Below are 24,297 nucleotides of genomic sequence, written 5' to 3'. Positions count from 1 at the left end.
GAGCTCTTTCTCTTCTTACTTTTTGGAGCAGTCTCCTCAACGATATTAGCTCCCATGATCGTTGAATTTCCACGAGACTTCTTCTCGGCTGTTTTGTTGTCTTCCTCAATCTTGAGACGAATCACAAGATCTTCCAATTTCATTTCTTTGCACTTGTGCTTAAGATAGTTCTTGAAATCTCTCCACGAAGGAGGCAATTTTTCAATCATTGCAGCCACTTGAAATGCTTCATTCACGATCATACCTTTAGCAATAAGGTCATGAAAAATAAGTTGAAGCTCCTGAACTTGGGTTCCAACAGTTTTATTGTCTATCATTTTATAGTCTAGAAACTTGGCAATTACGAACTTCTTCAAGCATGCATCTTCAGTCTTGTACTTCTTCTCAAGTGCGTCCCATAATTCTTTCGAAGTATTCATCGCACTGTACACATTGTACAAGTCATCCTCTAAAGCGCTTAAGATATAACCTTTGCAAAGAAAATCTGCCTGCTTCCACCCCTCAACAATCATGAATTTCTCGTTATCTGGCATGTCCGCAGCAGGCACTGGAGGTTCTTCACTAGTGAATTTCTGCATACCAAGTGTGGTAAGCCAGAAGAACACCCTTTGCTGCCATCCTTTGAAGTTGACTCCGAAAAATTTCCCCGGTTTCTCTGTCGGTGGAATAGCAGTCCGGCTTGACGAGGCTATCGTCGTTGCCGCAATAGTCGCAGAAGAATTTCCGTTATCAATTGCCATTTCTCACTGTAAACAACAGAAGAGTTCAATTAATGGCAAAATCAGAACAGTAAACAATACTTGTTATTAACAAAAACAGTATGTATAATAAATAAAACCGAAGTTTTAATATACTGTTTCACAGAAAACGATGAAGTTTTTATGTTCTTCAAATCGTTTTACGAATTTCAATACTCTGATGAAGTTTTTTATATCTTCAAATCAGAATAGTAAAATTCAGAAGGAGTAAAAAACCACACAGGTTTTAATCTCCACAAACAAAATACAGAATATAAAAAAAAATTAATTTCCTTAAGAATGTTATAAATTCTGTATTGCTGTAATAAACAATTAAACTTTCTGAAAAAATAAAACAGAAAGTTAGTAATACTTGTTTAACGAAATAGATTTTGAAAAACAAAAAACAGTATAGGAATAAATCGAGCCCACTGAATACACAGTGTGTCCACTCAATGGGCGTAAAACACACTGGAAAATATTGTGCAGAAGAAGAAGAAGAAGAAGAAGAAGAAGCTCAGAAAATTTCGTAAGTGAAAGATTCTGGGATTCAAACTCATTTTGTCCAAAAAGATTAATCAATCAATCTTTGAGAATCCGTAGCCGTAGCTATGGCCGTAGCCGAAGCCGAAGCCGAAGCGAGCGATGACGACGGCGCGAGGCTTGCTTTTTTCTTAACTCTTTAAGAGCTAGAAGAAGAGCAATTATATATATACTCATCAAAAGCCTTTTCTTCCTCCGATATGGGACAATGTCCCTTTCCCAAGGGAAACTCAAATATTTTATTTTTCCTCCATTTCTCATTCACTCTCTTTAAGCTACACAAGCTTAAAATCCCAACAGGTATAGCTGAACAAGTTAACAGTATGCATTGGATGTGCCTTGCTATAAAAGACTGCTAAAACTTACGGAAGCAATATGCATAATCTAAAGCTCCTTTTCCTTAGTTACGAGTTAAAAAAATGGAGATCATTCATTTCACTACTTTCAATTTTATTGCACTGCTCATCTTCTTTTCCTTCCTTTTTGTTCTACTTGATAAGAGAAATAAATCAAAACAACAAAAGTTGCCTCCAGGTCCATGGACACTCCCCCTTATTGGAAGTATCCATCACTTGAGAGGAGCATTTCCACATCGTACTCTTAGAAAATTAGCAAGAAAGTATGGTCCTATCATGTATTTGCAACTTGGAGAAATTCCTGCAGTAGTCATATCATCACCTATTATGGCAAAACAAGTTCTAAAATCTCACGAACTTGCCTTCACTTCTAAGCCACAACTTACATCCATAGCCATTAATACATACAATTATAAGGACATTGCATTTGCACCCTATGGTGACAATTGGCGAGAAATGCGTAACATATGTGTTACAGAACTTTTAAGTGCCAAGATGGTTAAGTCTTTTAGTTCAATTCGGAATGATGAGATTTCAAGTCTCGTTTCATCAATTCGATCCATGAATGGTTCTGTTGTCAACGTAACAAAAGAAATCCTTCGATTTACAAACTCTGTCACGTGTAGATCAGCTTTCGGAAAAGTAAACCAAGATCAAGACGAGTTGATCAATTTGTTGAGGGAAGTACTGGATACATTAGGAGGATTTGCTGTGGCTGATTTGTTCCCTTCTTGGAAGTTACTTCACAAGATAAGTGGGGTGAAGTCGAGATTGTTAAAACTACATCAGAAGGTTGATGCAGCTCTGGAGAACATACTGAATGAGCATATTAAGAATGGAGCACTCGGAAGCAAGGGAAATGGTGAGTTTGGAGGTGAAGATTTGGTTGATGTTCTCCTAAGAATTCAGGAGAATGGTGAATTCCAATTTCCACTCACAAATGATCACATAAAAGCAGTAATTTCTGTAAGTTTTCTCCTTAAAACATTTTAAATTGTACACTATTCTCTTTGGATTATCTATTACCTTGTACATGCATGTACGAATATGTTGTCCTTTATGTAATTATTTTTTGTTGAAGTAGGACATGTTTGTTGCTGGAATAGAAACTTCAGCTGCCGTTATTACTTGTGCATTATCGGAATTGATGAGGAACCCAAATATTATGGCCAAGGCACAAAGTGAAGTGAGACAAGTCTTCAAAGGAAAGACAAGTTTTGATGAAAAAGATCTTGATAAATTGTCATACCTAAAGTTAGTTATTAAAGAAACGTTAAGGCTACATCCTCCAAGTCCTTTTCTGCCCAGGCAATGTACGAAACAAACATATGTTGATGGATATAAAATACCTCCCAAGACCAGAGTACTAATCAATTCATGGGCACTTGGAAGAGATCCAAAAAGTTGGCAGGACCCTGAGAGTTTTATACCAGAGAGATTTGAAAAATCTTCTATTGACTTTATGGGAAATCACTTTCAGTTTATTCCATTTGGTGCAGGAAAAAGGATTTGTCCAGGAATGCAATTTGGTTTAGCTAATGTTAAACATCCTTTGGCTCGGCTCCTCTACCACTTTAATTGGGCACTTCCATATGGAATTAGTCCAGAAGATCTGGATATGATTGAGAAGAAGGGATTGAGTGCAGCAAAACAAAAAGATCTGTACTTAATTGCCACAGATCACAGAAGTGACGAAAACTTTTGATATTGTGCTTTCAATGCTGAAAGTTCATACCCTATATAATGCTTCACCTCCTTTAATTTGGTTTATATTCATGTCGCGTTTTTTATCTTTAACAGCTCGTTTGGATGGTTGTTATGTATCGTTTCGTAATGTACCATATAATATTGTATTATATTGTATTGTATGTTTTGATATATAGATTGTATTGTTTGTCGTCGCTTTATGATGTCATGCATCAATAATATGAAGAATAAATTTGCTATATTATAAAGATAAAGTAAGATACGAGGTAATATTATTAAATAAAAATATAAGGTAAAAGATAAAATATGATTATTATTAATAAAAAAGGACAAGCGAGAGAAAACAATAAGGTAACAATCATCCAAACAAGTTGTAAATTTAACAGTGAAAATTAGCAAAGAATAAGATCCAGAGTCGGTTGTAACTTGTACAGGTTTGGTTCGGAAGGTCGGACAGAAGAATCTGTTCCACCGTGTTGTGTAGTATGTTACTAAAATACTACTCCATCCCTCCCTCCGTTTCCGTATCAATTAATATGGTATAGTCTAATTAGATACGGATTATAAGAAAATAAAAAAAAACTTTTAAAATTTATTATCTAAACATGTCATAATATTTGTTTGACTATAAGACTTTTGAAATTTGTGTCCTTAAAATTGTGTATCAGTAAGAACTTGTTAAGGGTTAAGTACTAAAGTTTTCATTAAATTATTTTTTAAATTAGAAAGTTGTCTGAATGGACTAAGAAAATACGGTCACATGTAACAGCGTGGAGCTAGTACTTGCTTCCGTCATTCAAACTTGATAATAGTAATAAATTCATGTCAACAAGACGAGAAAATCAAGGCCTTAAGCTGCAAATTTCTTGGATCCACTTCCCCAGCGGCCAGTAATAAAATCACAAGATACCATCATCCGTTGCAGGAAGTAAACTACCATGTTATTTGCTATAAGAGAAAAATATATCAACTGTTTTACGGCAGAAACTGCTAGCTAGCTAATTCAAAATTTATGTGCATATGAATCATTTTATGCTTATTTAGAAGGAAAAGAAGAGCAAGATCGAGATAAACTTATCTCTAAAAGTAGAAACTATGAAAACAACAATAAGTTTTTAAAGTGGTAGTAGGTTTATCAATAGGTTAGATTCGAGACATGACAATAAGTACGCAAGATTACAGCCATATGGCCTATTAGGCTCACCAACCGTCTATGTCTCACTAGCCATTGACAAACATTAAGGAGGAAGTATGAGTTGTGATTAATGTGGTTATAAATTGAATGTGCCTTGATAACCGCACCTGGTTCCATACCTTGGTATGGCTTCTCTAAATCATTTAACTGAACTATTTATTACGCATTGAATCTGTCTTCTTAGATTTTTTATGACTTCAGCTGTTTGAACCATTATATAAAAGACAGCGAAAATTAGCTGAGCAATATATACATCAAAAGTCCTTCCTTACTGTTAAGAAATGGAGATTTATTCCTCTACTATCAACTTTGTTGCACTCCTCATGTTCTTCTCCTTCCTTTTTAGAAAATCAGAACAACAAAAGTTGCCTCCGTGTTCATGGAAACTTCTGCAAGCACGTAATTTTTTATCCGCACATTAAAGTTATTTTTAATATTCGTAGTATTTTAATATCTATTTGAGTTTTTAGAATTTTTATCTTCAATTTTAATTTTAATTTTAATTTTAGAACATAAATTTGAAAACATAAAAAATAGTTTCACTTTCATCTTACTTGTATTTAATTTAGGTTATTAGTGTTTTTGTAGGAATATCATTTTAATATTGATATTGCTTCTAGCTTATTTTATTTTACTTTTATTTAAGTAAAATCTTTGAAAATGCCAAAAAAAATTATAGTTAGTTTTATTAGTTTATTCTAATTGATGGTGAGTACTTTTACCCTTTTTATAAGTATTTTGTATTATTATAGAAGAGGTTTTGGGTTTCTGGTTAATGAACCTTCATATTAGAAAAGAAGCCCAATTGTGATGCAATTTCAGGGGATTTGTAGCCGTACCCTATATTTGTGTCACATTTTAACCTAGACCCTATTTTTTAAAATTATTGATTTGGTATCCATCTCACAAAAAATCCGTAATAATATGATAATTACACCCCTGACAAAAGATATAAAACGATCTCTTCCTCTCATCTCAACAACTTTATAAAAAAATCAGAATCACACTTGTATGAAGTTGTTTCACCTTGAAGCTAAAACTTCACGTTAATGTAGCATGAAGTTGTTTCATGTTGAAGCTAAAATTTCATGCTAATATAGCATGAAGTTGTTTCACATTGAAGCTAAAACTTCATGCTAATGCATGCTGAAATTATTTACCCTGCAGTCTACAGTTTTGTCATGAATTTTATCCGAAACTTCAGTCTAAACATGCTGAAGTTATTTAGTTCATTTGCTAAAACTTCAGACTAAACATGTTGAAGTTATTTAGTTCATTTGCTAAAACTTCACACTAAACATGCTTAAGTTATTTAGTTTATTTGCTAAAACTTCAGACTAAACATACTTAAGTTATTTAGTTCATTTGCTAAAATTTCAGACTAAACATACTTAAGTTATTTAGTTCATTTGCTAAAACTTCAAACTAACCATGCTTGAATTTTTGTCTTGTAGTATGTAATTTTCTAATGAGTTTTGCTAATGCATGCTGAAGTTATTTAGTTCATTTGCTAAAATTTCAGACAAAACATGCTGAAGTTATTTAATTCGTTTGCTAAAACTTCACATTAAACATGCTTAAGTTTTTGTCTTGCAGTATGTAGTTTTCTAAAGAGTTTTGGCTAATGTATGCTGAAGTTATTTAGTTCATTTGCTAAAATTTCATACCAAAATATGCTGAAGTTTTGTAACGCAATCTACAGTTTTGTCCTAAGTTTTATCCGAAACTTCAGTCTAAACAAGCTGAAATTTTTTAGTTTATTTGCTAAAACATCAGCCTAAAGATGCTTAAATTTTTGTCCTACAGTTTGTCAATAATCTTTTATTAAAGAAGGAAAAATCATCTTTTTAAAATATTTTTAACAAAATAAATGGGTACGAATGCAAATGAAAAAATAAAACGGGTATAAGTTAAAAAGGGGCGACCAAATAGGGCAACCCCACGTAATTTTTACTGCAATTTCGGCCAACTTTGAGCCCAACTGGACCAAATCCAAGCCCAGCACAATCGCCCTTAGCCCCTATGACCCGCTGACCCATCTGTCCTATCCGACCCAGTACATTTTTAATTCCAACCATTCACCCTACTCAAATCCAATGGCCACAATTCTTTCACACTAAACCCTAGCCCCAAAATTCCCACCACCAGCCACACCCAACTCAGTCACCCGCTACCGCCGTCCAAACTCGCCTGAAAATGCCAAATTCAGCACGTGCTTGGTCCCCCCTCTTCCCCCCTTATCTTTCTTCCACGTGGTTGTAGCCAAAACAAACTTCTGACAAAAATATTCCTCTCTCTCACGCGCTCTCACACGAAATTCGTTTGAAGGCAAGAATAGGATTAATGGAGAGCGTAGGATTGAGTCTCACTCGATCTAATCCCTTCATTTGTCCTTTACTTATTTTTAAAATCGATTTTTCAGATTTTCATGAGAAGAAAAGAAGGAAAATTTTCGGTTTCTTGGAGAGGAAGGAGAGAACATTCTAGGTTCTCTATATATACTCCATTTTTCAGATTTTCGTGGGGAATTTTTGGACAGAAAACTTTGAGAAAAAGGGAGGACAGAGAAGAAGGTTCTAGGGTTTGAAGGAGGTTTCATTTTTGATTTCATCTGTTTCTTTAGAGAATCTGACAGCCATCCGAGATTTACAGAATGAAAATTCCAAAAAAGTTAGGTTCAGTTTCTCTTTTCTTTTGAATCAAAAATCACAAAAAAGAATTTGGCTTCTATTTTGATTTCGACCATGGAATTCACTTGAGGTGCTGAGATTTGGTTTGAGTTCGTTGTCGAGTTCGTGATTTCGGATCCCGGTTCCTGGATTGAATTAGCCCCTATTTCGCTGGTTTTCAGACTCAGAGTTTGTAGTCGACCTGCTTTATTTTGCTATTAAAGGAAAACTGCTATTTCAGTCGAGCTTTCGTCGTCAGCATTTCATTTGTTGGTACTTTCGACCAAAGTTAATTATAAGGAATTTGCTCGTTGAGGTCCACTCTTCTCCCTATCTTTCTCTTTAATATTTGGCTTCTATGTGATTGAAATATAGTATTGGCCTATTATCCCAATTTTCTCTGATTTTGGTTTCTGATTGTGTGATAATGTTAAGCACGATATTAGCTTTTTGAGCTCTGTTTGTATTTATTAATCATGATCCTTAGTGCTTCATCAATATTAGTTTATATCTTGTTAGTTTTCAGTAGCGTAGTCATGTTCTCCTCTAGTAATTCTCTTTAAAGTTGCCATTGGGGTAGTCATTTATAGAGAATTTTGTCCATAGCACATTTAAATTATCGAGAGCGGCACAGGTTATTCTTGATTTGTTAGGTCCTAAGTTACTTCTATCACAAAGTGTTTATTCGAATTTTATCTTCCCTTCAGAGTGTTAGAGCTTACTGTAACTAGTGTTCTTATTGTCAATGGGTGTCTGGACAGAAAGTTATCTTATTCACATGTTTGATGGAGATCATTTTCTCGTTAGATTAATAGGTCCTCTTAGTGTCAAGTTGGAATTATTTGACGGTACCTTTGAGCTTTAGTGGATTAGTCTCATAGTTTGGCTCATACCTCCTTTAATTGGATCTTTTTTAAAATGATCACTTGTTAAAATGGGTTTTGGGGTAACTCGCGAGGCTAGCGTAGAAGAATACAATATGAGTGCAATTGTTAAGAATTGAACTTAACAGTGAGTTCGTGTCACTTCATAGAGCTATAGGATTAGTCACCATATAGTGCGTAGTTCACTGGAATTGAGAGATGATATACAAGGATGAGGTTAATCAAAGTTCAGAAGCTCTTCTCATGTTTCAAGACTACCTATTCTGTCGTTCCATTTTAGTTTAGTTGATAACTTCTTTTAAATGCTTTTACGTGTTGAATGATTGATTTTGGTTGATCATTATGTGTCTTAAATGGTTGTTTGGCCGTAGGGATGGGGAAAAACTTAGCCCATTAGTAATTAACTATTTCTCACATGCTTTAAAAATTGGGCTCAGTCAAATAGCTGAAATAAGAAGTTAAAAGAATATGACCATGATTTAGAATTTTCCTCTTATTTAGTTCTCTTTTATTTATTCATTTAATTTGTTATATTATTCGCTAGTAGCATGTTTAGGTCGGCCACACTCGGGTAGGCAAACTTTAGGCCTCTTCTTTTCTTTTCATTTATTTGAGGTGAGAGGTCGCCCCCTTAGTTAATTAATCCATCCGGGGGAATGCCTCTTAGTACTTGTATTTGGAGGCCGTGAAGGAAGCAGTGTAGGATAGATTAGAATTTTTAGTATACTTTCTTTAGTGCTTTCTTTTCTCTTATTTTTCTTTTAGGTGGGGACGACCTCGAACCTTTTGTGCTTATTTGTGCTTTTGTGTGTTTTACCTCAATTTGAGTACCCTTTAAAACCAACCGAATTATGTATGCAATCGTACTAATTACGGGACTCGGAAAATGCCTAACACCTTCTCCCCGAGTCAAATGAACCCCCTTACTCAGAAATTCTGGTGCAGACTATGTTTTAGAGTCTAAATGTGTTTTTAAAAGGAAAAATCATTTTTAAACGGTGACCTGGCACACCAAAACCAAATGTGAGGTGGCGACTCTGAAAATCCTTTGAAACACAATTTCCGTCACTTTCTAATTGAAAACTCTTTTGAGCTTTAAAATCAACTTTATCTTTTTTAAAGAGGGTAGTTAAGGAGAAAAAAAGGAGTGTGACAACTCTCACTTATTGGAAGTATCCATCACTTGAGAGGAGCATTTCCACATCGCACTCTTAGAAAGTTAGCAAGAAAGAATGGGCCTATCATGTATTTGCAACTTGGAGAAATTCCTGTAGTAGTCATATCATCAGCTAATGTGGCTAAAGAAGTTTTAAAAATTCACGAACATGCCTTCGCTGCTAAACCACAACTAACATACATAAATATCATTACTTACAATGGTAAGGACATTGCATTTGCACCATATGGTGACAATTGGAGACAAATGCGTAACTTATGTGTTACAGAACTTCTAAGTGCCAAGATGGTTAAGGGGTCGTTTGGTAGGATGTATAAGAATAGTACTAAATAAAGTGTATTAGTAATGCAGAGAATAGTAATGCAAGCATTAGTTATGCAGAGATTATCTCTTATCCATTGTTTAGTGTGGTGTATTAAAAATTAAAATTCATTGCATAATTTTTAAGAAAATTAGTTGTTTACAAAAATGCCCTTCATATTCTTTAGCTTTAATGGAGTTTAAGAATAATTTGGCCTTTAACCATGCTAATGCATGTATTAATAACCTTGATATTGCTAATACCATAGTTTGCTATGCATTAGCTATACATAGGATAATACCAAATAGGGTGTATAACTAATGCTTGTATTAGTTATACATAGGTTGAAAAAGTGTACCAAACAAGGTATTACTAATACACAAAACTAATGCATGCATTGTTTTCTCTAGTGCACTCTACCAAACGACCTCTAAGGGATCGTTTGATAGGAAGTATTAGAAAAAATAATGCAAGCATTATGTTCCGACCCGCATATTTTTCGCCCAAATTCGCCGCCTAAAGGGCTGCCAAATGAGCCAAACTGGGCTGGCAAAGACCAGAAGGTCTTTGCACATGGAGGCAACAATCCGACAGGCTGTCCGGGCCCTCATAGAGGCTACTTTCCGCCAGCAAAGGCAAGTGCTGCGCCGCTAGGTAGGGTCACATCCTGTCTGGAGGAATCTGAGAACAAATGCCTGCCAGCAAGAAAGGGACCACAGCAGCTGGACAAGTCAATTGGCACCTGGACTGCCAACATCTTCCAGGAATCCAGCATAGAGCAGTGCATTCCAGACTGGCCGGCCCCACATCCAACTTAGTTGCCTGTGGGCATTTTTCTGTATAAATAGGATACATAAGTCTTGTTAGAAGACAGATCTCTTTACTTGTATTTCCTTCTTTTGTATATGAGATAAACCCCGAAAATTGGCCTTGGCCTCCCATCTTTGTGTCTTTCATTTTCGTTATCCCTCCAACCTTTGAGTTTGTGTGATTGCCTTGGTCCAAAGCACGATTTTGTGCTTGTTTCTTGTTAAGGGCTGAAGCAAGAGTAGTAGTCAGGCTATCTTGCTGCCCTCGCTGAGCCCCCAGAAAACGGGTCCGCGACAAGTGGTATCGGAGCAAAGGTTATCGACCATGGCAACTGATGGAGATATCGCAAATTTAGACAACAATCGTGGCAGAGACGAGTCACCAACAAAGAGGCAGAAACCAAAGAAGAGAGGAACAAGCAAAGTTCGAGATCCCACCATAGCCGTAACAAGTGAGGCGCTAGCTTTACCGCCGCCCCCACAACAGGTTAGACTTGGTGAAGATCGTGAGGCTTCTGTCTCAGATCCTTTAAACGTGAGAATGAGTCTCACTGAAGCTAGTTTAGATGCTCTAAACCAGCACATGGGGGAAGTTCTGCATAACTTCCAAGCACTTGAGTCTACGACCCTAGATGGACTTGACGAGGTCAAAGAGTCAGTAGATCAAGCAAGTTTTGAGCACAAGGAAGGACTTACCAACCTTGAGCTGAAGCTGACCGAGGCTGTATCAGCATTGCACGGGGAGATTGAGCTCCTAAAGTAGCAACTGAAGGCAGTAGAGTTAGCCGGTGGCACTGGTCATGTGACGGTGCGGGAAACCAAGATCGAGGGCCCAAAACCGAAGGAGTTTAGGGGCGAACGAGACCCTCAAGAAGTAGAGAACTTCATCTGGAAGATGGAAGACTACTTTGAGCACCTTTACATCGTTGATGAGGCTGCCAAGATCCGTGCAGCAACGATGTATCTTGCCGAGACCGCCATGCTTTGGTGGAGACGGAAGAAGGCCGACATGGAGAAAGGAACTTGCTCCATCAATGGCTGGGATCAGTTCAAGTTCGAACTGAAGCGCCAGTTTTACCCAAAAAACGTTGTCAACGAGGCACGTAGGAAGTTGAGAGAGCTCAGGCAAACAACTTCCATAAGCGAGTACGTGAAAGATTTCACGAAACTCATTCTGCAAATTCCAAACTTAGCAAGCGATGACTTGTTATTCACTTTCATCGATGGTCTTCAAGACTGGGCAAGACAGGAATTGCAGCGACGTCAAGTCAAAGACGTCGATGAAGCTATTGCGGTTGCGGAGTCCTTAAATGATTATAGGACAGAACCCACAAAGGCGAGGGACACCAACTTCCAGACGGATGGAGACCAAGGATATCAGGACAGGGGCAAAAAAGTTGCTGCCCCAGACCGCGATTCCAGAGAACAAGGCAATCAGGCGCCTTGGCGTGATCGGTACAACCAAAGGAGGAAGGATGCTGGTTCCCGCCAAAGTTGTTACATCTGCAAGGACACTAGTCATACTTGCAAAGATTGTCCTTCTTTGAAGAAGCTCGGCGCCATAATTATTGTCGAGCGGAAGCTTACAGAGGAAAGAATCCAACCGGGTGAACAAGCCAGAGAACAACCGCCGCACATAGCTCATCTTGGCAACATGGTACTGGGTGCAGTAGTTGCCGAAAAGCCTGCTTTGGGGAAGCATGACATTGTCAAACTGGTTCACGCTTTAGGTGATGATGTGATTGGCAAAGAACGCCAGTCAGGGGAACCAGGATCACTGTTCGTGGATGCACAATTAAACGGACAATCAGTCCGCATCATGGTAGACACCGGCGCGACACACAATTTTGTGTCCGAAGCAAAGTTTAAGTCACTTGGCCTTGTGTTCGGTCCTAGCAGTTCTGTACTGAAGACGGTAAACGCCAAACCCACCAACGTGAAAGGGGTCACCCGCAATGTGCAGCTCAACTTAGGAGCTTGGCAGGGAAACGTGAGTTTCTTTGTCGCTTCTCTGGACGTGTTTGATCTGGTTCTGGGGCTAGACTATTGGGATGCAGTGAAGGCATTCATCTGCCCATTTCTCAACCAGATTTACATATATGACCCAAGGGGTCCGTGTGTGGTGCAGGCAGTTCGGGTACCACAAGTTGTTAGTTTGCTGTCCGCAATTCAAACCGTAAAAGGCTTCAAGGAAAAGGGGGCACCGGTGTTGGCAGTCGGGACAGGGACTAAGGAGGTCAAGAGGGACAAAGCCTTGACTCCTTCGGAACAACGAGTCCTTAAGGGTAAGGACTTAATTGTGTGGACGAAGCCACCTGCCAAGGGTCCGTACATGGCACAGCCAAAGTTGGGGGATTCAAGGAAGCAACGTGGAAAGCTACTTGGGTCGAGGTATGTCAGTCCGTTACAGGCACCTTGTAGAGACAAGGGTGATAAGGAGCGGAGGCAATCCAGGCGACCAACACTTTTCACAAGTTCTTCGGTCGTCGACAAAAAGGTCGAGACCATTATCAAGCATCGGGTGATACAAGGAGTAGGTTGGGGCAATTCAAGCGCCCAATTTCTTGTCCGATGGAAGGGGCAACCGACAGAAGGGACGACGTGGGAAAAATATGAGGCATTATGGCCGTTCAAAGATCAAGTTCACGACTACTTGAATCGTTGTGGCGCCGAGGTCGTCGCCATTTCAAGTGGGGGAGAGTGTTCCGACCCGCATATTTTTCGCCCAAATTCGCCGCCTAAAGGGCTGCCAAACGAGCCAAACTGGGCTGGCAAAGACCAGAAGGTCTTTGCACATGGAGGCAACAATCCGACAGGCTGTCCGGGCCCTCATAGAGGCTACTTTCCGCCAGCAAAGGCAAGTGCTGCGCCGCTAGGTAGGGTCACATCCTGTCTGGAGGAATCTGAGAACAAATGCCTGCCAGCAAGAAAGGGACCACAGCAGCTGGACAAGTCAATTGGCACCTGGACTGCCAACATCTTTCAGGAATCCAGCATAGAGCAGTGCATTCCAGACTGGCCGGCCCCACATCCAACTTAGTTGCCTGTGGGCATTTTTCTGTATAAATAGGATACATAAGTCTTGTTAGAAGACAGATCTCTTTACTTGTATTTCCTTCTTTTGTATATGAGATAAACCCCGAAAATTGGCCTTGGCCTCCCATCTTTGTGTCTTTCATTTTCGTTATCCCTCCAACCTTTGAGTTTGTGTGATTGCCTTGGTCCAAAGCACGATTTTGTACTTGTTTCTTGTTAAGGGCTGAAGCAAGAGTAGTAGTCAGGCTATCTTGCTGCCCTCGCTGAGCCCCCAGAAAACGGGTCCGCGACAAGTGGTATCGGAGCATTACTAATACCTTGTTTGGTATATTTTTTCAACATGTGTTTGGTATTATCCTATGTATAAGTAATGCATAGAAAATCATGACATTAGTAATACCAAGGCTATTAATGCATGCATTAGTATGATTAAAGACAAAATTATCCTTAAAGTCCCTTAAGCTAGAGAATATGTAGGGCATTTTTGTAAACAACTATTTTTCTTAAAAATTATGCAATGCATTATAATTTTTAATACAACACATCAAACAGTAGATAAGTTATAATATCTGCATAACTAATGCTTGCATTACTAACTCATGCATTACTAATACACCTTATTTCGCACTGTTCTTATACACCCTACCAAACGACCCCTAAGTCTTTTAGTTCAGTTAGGAATGATGAGATTTTGAGTCTCGTTTCATCAGTTCATTCAATGAATGGTTCTGTTGTCAACATAACAGAAAAAATTCTTCGGTTTACAAACTCTGTGACATGTAGATCAGCCTTTAGAAAAGTAGACAAATATCAAGACGGGTTGATCAATTTGTTGAGGGAAGTGCTGGATTCATTAGGAGAATTTTCTGTGGTTGATTTGTTCCCTTCTTGGAAGTTACTTCACAAGATGAGGGGGGTGAAATCGAGATTGTTAAAGCTGCATCAGAAGGTTGATGCAGCTCTGGAGAACATCATTAATGAGCATATTATGAATAGAGCACTTGGAAGTAAGGGAAATAGTGAGTTTGGAGGTGAAGATTTGGTTGATGATCTCCTAAGAATTAAGGAAACTGGCGAACTTCAATTTCCAATCACAAATGATCACACAAAAGCAGTAATCTCTGTATATTTTCTCCTTAACCATTTCAATTTGTATACTATTCTCATTGGATTGTCTATTACCACCTTAGATACGTATGAATTATGTTGTCTTTATTTATATATTTATTTTTTGTTGAAGTAGGACATGTTTGTTGCTGGAATAGAAACTTCAGCTGCCGTTATTACTTGTGCATTATCGGAATTGATGAGGAACCCAAATATTATGGCCAAGGCACAAAGTGAAGTGAGACAAGTCTTCAAAGGAAAGACAAGTTTTGATGAAAAAGATCTTGATAAATTGTCATACCTAAAGTTAGTTATTAAAGAAACGTTAAGGCTACATCCTCCAAGTCCTTTTCTGCCCAGGCAATGTACGAAACAAACATATGTTGATGGATATAAAATACCTCCCAAGACCAGAGTACTAATCAATTCATGGGCACTTGGAAGAGATCCAAAAAGTTGGCAGGACCCTGAGAGTTTTATACCAGAGAGATTTGAAAAATCTTCTATTGACTTTATGGGAAATCACTTTCAGTTTATTCCATTTGGTGCAGGAAAAAGGATTTGTCCAGGAATGCAATTTGGTTTAGCTAATGTTAAACATCCTTTGGCTCGGCTCCTCTACCACTTTAATTGGGCACTTCCATATGGAATTAGTCCAGAAGATCTAATTGAAAAGGATGGATTAAGTGCAGCGAAACAAAAAGATCTGTGCTTAATTGCCATAGATTACAGAATCGATGAATTTTTTTGATGTTGCGCTTTAAATGGTGAATGCTCATACCGTATATGGTGCTTCACCTCCTTTAGTTTGGTATATATTTGTGTCTCCCATTTATCGTTGAAGTTTAACCTGAAAATAAGCAAAGAATAAGATTCACAGTTGGTTGTACAATCTTGGTTCAGAAGATCGGACCAAAGAATCTGGTCCACCGTTTTGTGTAGTATGTAATAATATGATCACATTATGTTTCTCTTTTCTCTAAGACATTGTTTTTGGTCGACATTGATATTCCAGATTTAGTTGTATAGATCAAATCAGATAATATAGATTTTAAAACCGATTAAGCAATTAACATGTAACTTCCCATCAGATTATTCCTATCATGAGATCAACAATAGTAATATAGTTTTAACATGAATAAAGATCTATGTGTGTGCTTGATCCTCTCAGGGCCTTGTTAGGACTTTACATGATGGTGAATTATATCTAACCAAGTCAACCAAAAGTGAAAATTTATGCTTTAATTTGGCAATCCAATACCAAATTAGCAGAGTCCATTCAGGATTATTAAGATACTTTGATCAAAATGGTAGAACCATAACTTCTTATTCAGATATGGCGGCTGTAAATTGACCTATATAAAAAATTACCAGATTGATCCAAATTTCTGCATAAAATTCCTCAAGCTCCAAATTGGATCATCAGACAAACTTGCGATTACTGTTATATATTGATATGTTATGCGTCTTTTGTTTTGATGATTTGACAAACTTTATGAGAAAACCAGATAGGAACCTGATACAATTAGTTCCCTTGCGTTCAGAGTAACTAGTCAGATGTCTGGTTCAATTCTCAATGAAATCAGATAAGGGAACAACAGAGGGAACATATAGGGATCAGTTCTCCTAGTCGTCGTGCAGTCAACTCTATAGCTGTAAAAGCTGTTGCACTGTACCGTATGGCAGGCTGCTGCTCCACCAAACTTCGAGGAAGGACAATCAACCTATAGACCCAAGATTCAATGACCAATACTATGGTTGGTGAAAAACAAGAATACATGACTTCATTATGGCTGAATACTCCGAACTTTGGGACGTGATTTGTGATGGTCCCTTTGTCCCTATGAAGGTTGTTGGAGAGGGAACAAGGACTATTCCAAAGACAAGAAAAGAATACAATGATGCTGACTGAAAAGTTGTTGAGAAGAACTTCAAGGCGAAGAAGATTCTTGTATGTGGTATTGGACCAGACGAGTATAATCGTATCTCGGCATGTGAATATGCCAAGGAAATCTGGGAAGCTCTTAAAACGGCTCACGAGGGAACTACTCAGGTGAAGCAGTCTAAAATAGATATGCTTACAACTGAGTATGATCTCTTTAAAATGAAAGAGGATGAAGCCATTCAAGAGATGCATACCTGTTTCACCTCCATAATCAATGAGCTTAATTCTCTTAGTGAAATCATTCCAACCAACAAGCTGGTCCGGAAGACACTCAGTGTTCTACCAGGTTCCTGGGGGAGAAAGGTTAATGTTATCACTAAAGCCAAAGACCTACAAAAGCTGACTATTGACGAGCTTATTGGAAATCTCAAAACTTATGAGATGAAGAGAAAGAAGGTTATTGAAAGAAGAGAGCCCAATAAGGAGAAGAAACTAGTTCTCCAGGCTTCCAACAATGACTCAAGTAGTGATGGATCTAACATGGAGTATCTCATTCGAAGATTCCAAAAGATGATTCAAAAACATGGTGGGATTCCAAAGAAAGGAAGTTCCAGTAGGAATTTCAAAGGAAATGATTGCTGTCATAAGTGTAGAAAGTCTGGACACTTCATTAAAGACTGTCCTCCTTATAAGCAGGATCATTACAAAATCAACACTGATAAGGTGGCTAAGATAAACCAGGTCCCTGATAGGAAGTTCAAAAGAAGAGATATTGTTGACAACATGATGAAGTAAGCTTTGGCTGACTGGGGAGATTCCTCCAGTGAATCTGAAGGCGAGGATGAACAAGGAGATGCATCTATGATGGTTGTTGACAATTAATCTTCAGAATATGAGTCAATCTTTGCACTCATGGCAAAATTTGATGATGAAGAGGAAAATGAGTAAGATGAGGTAAGTTTTCTTGATGTTCAAAGAAATTTAAAAACTCTCTAAGAAAAAATTGATGTCCTTAACAAATGTTTTGATTGATGCTTATCATAGCCTCATTAATGAGAAAAATGCTCTAATTAAAGAAATTGATGACATAGAACAAGAGAGGGATGATATGGTAGTTTCTATTGTAGACTTGAAGGAACATGTGGAAGAAGTAACCAGAGAAATACCTTATTGAAAAACTAAATGAAAAAATGGATGGACACCCCTAAGGGTAAAAAGTGGCTAGTGAAGCTCAACTTGAGCTTGAGAGTGAGCTTAAGAAAGTTAAAACAAGTCTTGTTGTTGAGATTGAAAAGAATAGACAACTTCAGGAGGATCTGAAAAGGGTTTAAAATGATCTTGATAAGTCACTTAAATGTACCCGGTCCTCTGATGTGATAACGTCTATGTGCAAGAGTGATGGTGGAAACAAGTAAGGAATTGAATTCCAAAAGGCTAAAACCTCCTTTAATCCCCATAGCAAGTATGTAACTGTGGCTGATAATTGGTTGTGTACTCATTGTGGTCAAACGGGTCATTACAAAGACTCTTGTAAAACTAATATTCAGTCTTTGTAGAAAAATAAATTTTTTGTTGAAAAGATGCCTACTGTTGAGGAACCTGGTTCCCCAAAAAGAAAATATGTGATGCCTGCATGGGCAAAAATAAGTTTGATCCGCCCGTTCTATCATTATAAGGGATCCAAGCTGGCTTGGGTTCCTAAGTCTAATAAGTGATTTCATGTGCAGGCTGGAGTGAAAGGTAGCAGTCAAAAAATAGTACATGGATAGCAGCTGCTCTAAGCATATGACTGGAATAATGGACGATTTCCTCTCACTCTAGGCCTTCCAATGTGGGAGTGTGTCCTTTGAAAACGACAAGAAGGGCTATATTCTTAGTGTTGGCAAAATTGACAAAACACTCCCCCGTGTAACTGAAAATGTGTACCATGTGAATGGCTTGAAATATAGCTTGTTGAGTATGTCTCAAATTTTGTGATAAGGGAAAATGAAGTGAAGTTCTTGTCCAAATCTTGCATTGTCACCAATCTCAAAACTGGTGAAGTGGTGTTGATAGCCAAAAGGTTCAAGAACATCTATGTTGCAGACCTTGATTCACTTAATGGTGGTGATCTAACATGCCTAAGTGTCATTGATGATGATGCTGAGTTATGCGCAGTCGATTGGGCATGTGAGTTTTTATTTGCTGAACAAGTTTGTCATGAAGGACCTAGTTCGTGGGCTGAAGCAGTCAACACTGCCTGCTACTTGATTAACAAGTGCATGATCAGGTCCCTTCTCGAGAAGTCTCTCTATGAACTTCTCAATGGGAGAAAATCTAAGCTGACTTACCCGAGAGCCTTTGGATGCAAAATGTTTTGTTCTCAACCATGATGGCAAAGGGTCACATAACAAAGACGATGAAGATGAAGAATTTACAAATGTTCCTGGTGAAGCTATAGATATTGCAAATGGAAAGACTGATTTGGTGAGTCAAGTCAAGCAGAGTGATGAAGGAGATGCAGCAGAATCTCCAAAAGGCACAGAGGAACCTGGTCCCTCTATCACCTCGACTGAAGCTGAACATATGGTTGCTGATGTTGCATTAGGTACTCCTGATGCAGAACAAAGGAATGAAAGTTGAGCATAAGAACATCAAAGAAGCATTAAAAATGCTAACTGGATAGCTGTTATGCAAGAAGAAATCCATCATTTTGAGAGGAACAAAGTGTGGCACATGGTCCCTAGGCTTTCAAACAGAACAATGATTGGAACCTAGCCCAAAAGAATCTCACTTGAAGGATGCCAAAGGAATTTTGAAGTATCCTAAGGGAACGCAGGACTTAGTCCTCGTCTATTTTTCAAGAGATAATTTTGACTTGGTTGGATATGCTAATGCTTATTATATTGGATATCTGGTGGATAGAAAGAGAATATCTGGAATGACACATTTTATGGGGTCATGCTTGATCTTATGGGGTACAAAGAAATAAACTTTGTGGCTCTTTCTACTGTTAATGCTGACTTGAACCTTATACATCACAAGAGGACAAAGCACATTGATGTGCGACATCACTTTTTGAGGGATAATGTTGAAAAAGGTCTGATTTTTATGAAGTTCTAGAAGATAGAGAACCAGGTAGCAAACATCTTCACCAAGGCGCTAAGCAAGGAACATTTTGAAAGAAATCGTCTGGAGTTGGGGTTGATCAAGCTCAACTAAGGACCTGGTCCCTTGATGATTGGCTATGTTAAGAAGGAAAGCTACAATTCTAAAAGGTATTTTTCAATGACATCTAACTCAAATCTATACTGTTACAGGTATACATACATGGCAGTTTCAGGACAAAACAAGTAAGAGTGGCATTGAACTTCTAGAAATCTTTGCTCAGATTTTCAAAAACCGTCAAGGAACCTGGTTCCTGCGACATAAGTTAGTAGTCTTTCTAATACTTATATGCCTTTTTAACCTGTTGAAGTGTCATGTCATTCATTTATTCCCACCGCTCGCCTAATTTTTAAAGTCCAAAATGTTAAACCTTTTTTGAACTGACTGGTTGCCCCCAAAAAAACTACTTTCTTCTCTTACACCCAACCAAAACCGATTCTTTTCTTCAAAGCCAAAATCAACCTTGTCTAAAAAAAAAAATCCTTTTCTCCAAATATGCTAGAAGTTAACCCAGCTCTGTCACCTTCCAAAATCCTAACTCTATCTGAATCAAAACCACAAGAAGTCTTTGGTAGATTTTGATGGAAGTTTAACAGAAAAGGAAGGGGTAGATCAAATATTCTAGAGCGTGAGGCTAAAATTGTTGCTGGGATGTAGAAGTCTTGAAGGATGGAGGAATTGATGAATGTGCTGAAAAAGGGGGAACTGAATGAGGGACCTGATCCCTCAAGTCCTTCTCAGGATGTTAATTCTAATGACCTTTTTCTTTTTGAGTTCTCTGTTTAAACGAACTTCTGATCCAGTGAAAAGGATTGATGAAAAGTAGGTTGATTGATGATGAAGTGGCGTGACCTGCTGATGTGGTGAATTTAGAAGAGAGAATGAAGCCAAAAATTCTTCACGTGTGAGAAAGAATTTAAAAATGATCAAAATGGAGAAAAGAAAGTCGGTTGAAAAAGATGCAACAAATGATAAGGGTGAACAGATTGAGAAGAAGAAGAGGGAGACATGGCCGCTCAGGAAAAAGAAAGGGTAGTGTGAGTGAGGAACCTGGTTCCTTACAGAAGCAAAATATTGAGTTATCGGGTTTGGAGAGGTACAAGACTCTAAAGTCTCAAAAAGTGCTGTTAGGCAGAGTGTTGACTATGATATTGCTGAAAAATGAAGGAACTTCTTGACATTGTTGAGTTCCAAAAATAGAATCACCTCTTTGTTCCTCTAAGTCCCAACGTTTATGAAGAAGAAGTAAAAATTGGGACTGGGTTTGTTCTTGATAAGGAGAAGCTTGGGGAGATGCTTGGTGATATGATTGATGGTTTAGCCTACTCAGATAGGTAGAGAACCAGGTCCCCGTGGAGCCTTGGTAGAATAGAATTCCCAACTGAAGGGTGAGAATGGAAGATTGATTAAACATGTGGAGGACCTGAGAGAGCAGATAATCATTGATCAAAGGATTGTGAATGAACGAATGGACATGCTCATCAAGTCCTTCGCCCATTACTTTTCTTCATGCTCAGTGATCCATGTATTTCACTCCTTCCAAATTCCCTCGAATTCCTATCTTATTTTGATCCCTATGTTTGATGACATTGATACTTTAGTTGTTTAAAATATCATATTCTGTAATGTTGAAACTACTGTGCTTTTATTATAATTACTCTACTATGGGCAATTACTTTATTTCGTGCAATGACATTCACTTGTTGTTCTTATTATTGTTTATGTTGTGTTGCCCTAGTAGCATGAGTTAATGTTGCTAAACTTCTTTTTGGTTGTGCTTCTTCTGTTATTCTCTTCAATGATCCCAAAATGGGGAAGTTACACAAGTGTCAACTGGGGGGGGGGGGGAGGGGGGACATAATTGAATTGATATGTTGTGTTGTGCATGAAAGATAGCGCTGCTTCGCAAGGGGAACGTTACTGATAACATGTTGATTATAGGTCTGATCCGCAAGGGAACGTGTGAGGAATCTGGTTCTCAAGGGGAACATTAATTTTGGGTTTGTTATCATCAAAATTGGGGAAATTGCCCTAAGTTACGATGTTTCATGTTTTGATGATTTTCCAAACGTTCTCAAGGAACCAGGTAAGGACCAGATGTGATCAGTACATGTAAGGAATCTGATTCTCAGGAGAAATAGCAATTTTGGGTTTGTCATCATCAAAAGGGAAAAATTGATAAGTTATGCTATTTTGTGTTTTGATGATTTGCTAAACAGTCTCGAGGAACCAATTGTGATCAGTTCCTTTGGTCTGGTTCTCATGGGGAATATGGATGATTCGTAGGGGGAACAATGTGGGGATATGATTTTCAGGGGGATATCAATTCTAAGTTTGTTATCATCAAAAAGGGAGAAATTGATAAGTTATGCGTCTTTTATTTTGATGATTTGACAAACTTCATGAGAAAACCGGATAAGGAACCTGATACAATCAGTTCCTTTGCATTCACAGTAAGTAGTCAGATGTCTGGTTCAATTCTCAATGAAATCAGATAAGGGAACAGTAGAGAGAACATATATGGATCACCCCTAGTCGTCGTGCAGTCAACTCTACAGCTGTAAAAGCTGTTGCACTGTACCATGTGGTAGGCTGCTGCACTGTACCGTCTGGCAGCAGTACAGAATCACAGTTGTAGCTTGCTAAGACTAAACTAAAGGACACTTTATTGCATCATCCTTGATAACATCACACACACATATTATCAACATTAGGCAAGGGATTTCATCTTTCCAACACTTGCAAATCAAAAGATAATATTCTCTCAAGTGCTGGCCACCACCTCTCTCAAGAACAAAGTTGCTGCAGCCTCAAGGACCAGATCCAAAGATTGGAGATATCTTAAGTCCTTAGGTTTGTTGAGTCTTTGTTATTTTGTTCTTCATTTGTAATCCTACACTACTTTCAAGAAGTGTCTTTGCAGGACAGATTTAAATCGCTGTTTGGTTTAGTTTCTTGACTAGAGTTAGTAAGGTTTGTTGCTTGTGATAGAGTTATTGCAAAGAGCTTACAATAGAGTTATTGTAAGGGGTGAGGGATTAAGAGCTTAATTTCTAGATTGCAATAGGTTGTAATCTGAAGTTTGCTCGATTTAGTGGAGTTGAAATCCTACTGGGGTATGTCGTGGTTTTTAATCCCTTGAGCAATGAGTTTTCCACGTAAATATCGTGCGTTCTTTATTTACTGCCAATTTACTGTGGGAACAGATAGAGAACCTGGTTCCCTATACTATTTGATTTTTCAGTCTGTTGCTTACTGTGGGAACTGTATAGAGAACCAGTTTGATGGACTCTTAGTTTCTATCAGTTACCCTCAATAAAAGAAGACAAATTTTGCTTGTTACCGAACAATAATTCGAAAAGCTACACCCACATCGCCTATCCATTGTTTATTACAGATCGATAATATAAAAATTCAAGCAGATATGCGCACCAGTGACTCGGAATTGGTGAAATTTTCATCTATTCGACACAGAAACAACACTAGATCTGAGAAATATCAACAATTAACGACGAATTTCTGCAGGAAACCTAAGATTATCTGGTGATGTGAGAGAGGCGTTGGGCGCCAGCGATGATGAGGGAGATAGGTTTGCTCTATTCTGCGGCGGTAGAGGGAATACTTTTCCGCGAAATAAATTGGAGGGAAAATTTTAATTCCCTTTTACCGACTTTTATTGACCAATGCTTTGAATTGCCAGTAAGAGGAGCATTCTTTCCTGGCAACTTCTCAAATGCCGCCAATATTTGTGTGCTGCATTTGGTTTTATTGTCATTAAACAACTTTTGTGTTTAAAATGGTTTTAAGAAGATAGAAAAGAACATTTAAAGAACAACCTCATAATTGTTTTTTGTACAAAGATAATCATTACATTTTAAAAAAAATAACTTCTCATAAAATCGTTGTTTATTTTTTATAAAAACAAATTCCTAGTAATGTATCATAAATAAAATTTTCACATGCAGCGCAACAGGAGCAGCTTTGAAGGAGAGAAAAAAAAGGGGCCGTGCTAACAAGAGACATGCCCCTCTCATTTTCTTTGAATATTCAGAAGTAGCCACCAGTGGAAGTGTCCATATAATTTTCTTTGTAGATGGAATTGCCAAATATAATTTAACAAATATTTCCATCATCATCAGTGTAAGTGTCCATATAATTTTCTTTGTACGTGGAGTTGCCAATTTGAATTTAACAAATGTACATCACCATCAGTGAAAGTGTCCATATCATTTGCAACTTGATATTAATCCTTTTTATTGTTAAGAAAAATAAATACTTTTCAACTTTGAGAAACTTGACCGAACAAGCTACAATCTTTAATTGATATTCAGTTCATAGCAAGTTTTGACTCAAATAGTCTCTTGAATTTGGAGATAGTTGTATTTTCATTCCTATTATAATTTTGAACATATATGATTCTTTAAGTTTGCGAAAACTTTAGCATTTTGGTTTAACTAAAAAAACATACATGCCATAAAACTAGTCGAATTGTCATGTGTTTTCAAAGTGATGACATCAAAAAAAGACCTAGTTGATATCTTCTGCCCAGATTTTATGTTCCTTCACTTTCAAAACAACCACAACGAAATAGAAAGTCCAGAGAAGAAAATCACTAGAATATGAAGAAAAAAAATTGTCATTAACAAAAATATATGACAATGAGGAAAAAAAAAAGAAGAGAATGGGCAAGAAGATCCTAATTGTGTTTGTCACATGGGAGACACGTGACTGGTGTGATTTCTGT

At 37.8% G+C, this 24,297-nt stretch overlaps 2 protein-coding genes across 3 annotated transcripts; both read left to right on the top strand.

Annotated features, from left to right (window-relative positions):
• The first annotated feature begins 1,655 nt into the window (after window positions 1-1,655).
• On the top strand, window positions 1,656-3,582 carry LOC107785890 (premnaspirodiene oxygenase). Its single transcript, XM_016607282.2, has 2 exons — window positions 1,656-2,602; window positions 2,721-3,582. The coding sequence occupies exons 1-2, from the start codon at window positions 1,700-1,702 to the stop codon at window positions 3,339-3,341; spliced, it is 1,524 nt and encodes a 507-aa protein (XP_016462768.2). The 5' UTR covers window positions 1,656-1,699; the 3' UTR covers window positions 3,342-3,582.
• A 2,513-nt stretch (window positions 3,583-6,095) lies between these two features.
• Window positions 6,096-15,492, top strand: LOC142176392 (premnaspirodiene oxygenase-like). Of its 2 annotated transcripts, XM_075243933.1 has the most exons (3): window positions 6,629-7,523; window positions 14,161-14,537; window positions 14,658-15,492. In XM_075243933.1, the coding sequence occupies exons 2-3, from the start codon at window positions 14,322-14,324 to the stop codon at window positions 15,270-15,272; spliced, it is 831 nt and encodes a 276-aa protein (XP_075100034.1). In that variant the 5' UTR covers window positions 6,629-7,523; window positions 14,161-14,321; the 3' UTR covers window positions 15,273-15,492. The 2 variants fall into 2 exon arrangements, 1 of the variants encoding a protein (XP_075100034.1); XR_012704968.1 differs by lacking the exon at window positions 14,161-14,537 and having other exon boundaries at window positions 6,096-7,523; window positions 14,655-15,150.
• The last annotated feature ends 8,805 nt before the right edge of the window (window positions 15,493-24,297 follow it).

The sequence above is a fragment of the Nicotiana tabacum genome, chromosome 22, assembly GCF_000715075.1.
Source record: "Nicotiana tabacum cultivar K326 chromosome 22, ASM71507v2, whole genome shotgun sequence".
Classification (NCBI taxonomy): domain Eukaryota; kingdom Viridiplantae; phylum Streptophyta; class Magnoliopsida; order Solanales; family Solanaceae; genus Nicotiana; species Nicotiana tabacum.
The sequence above is the reverse complement of the archived record's forward strand: the minus strand, read 5'-3'. Positions and strand labels throughout refer to the sequence as shown.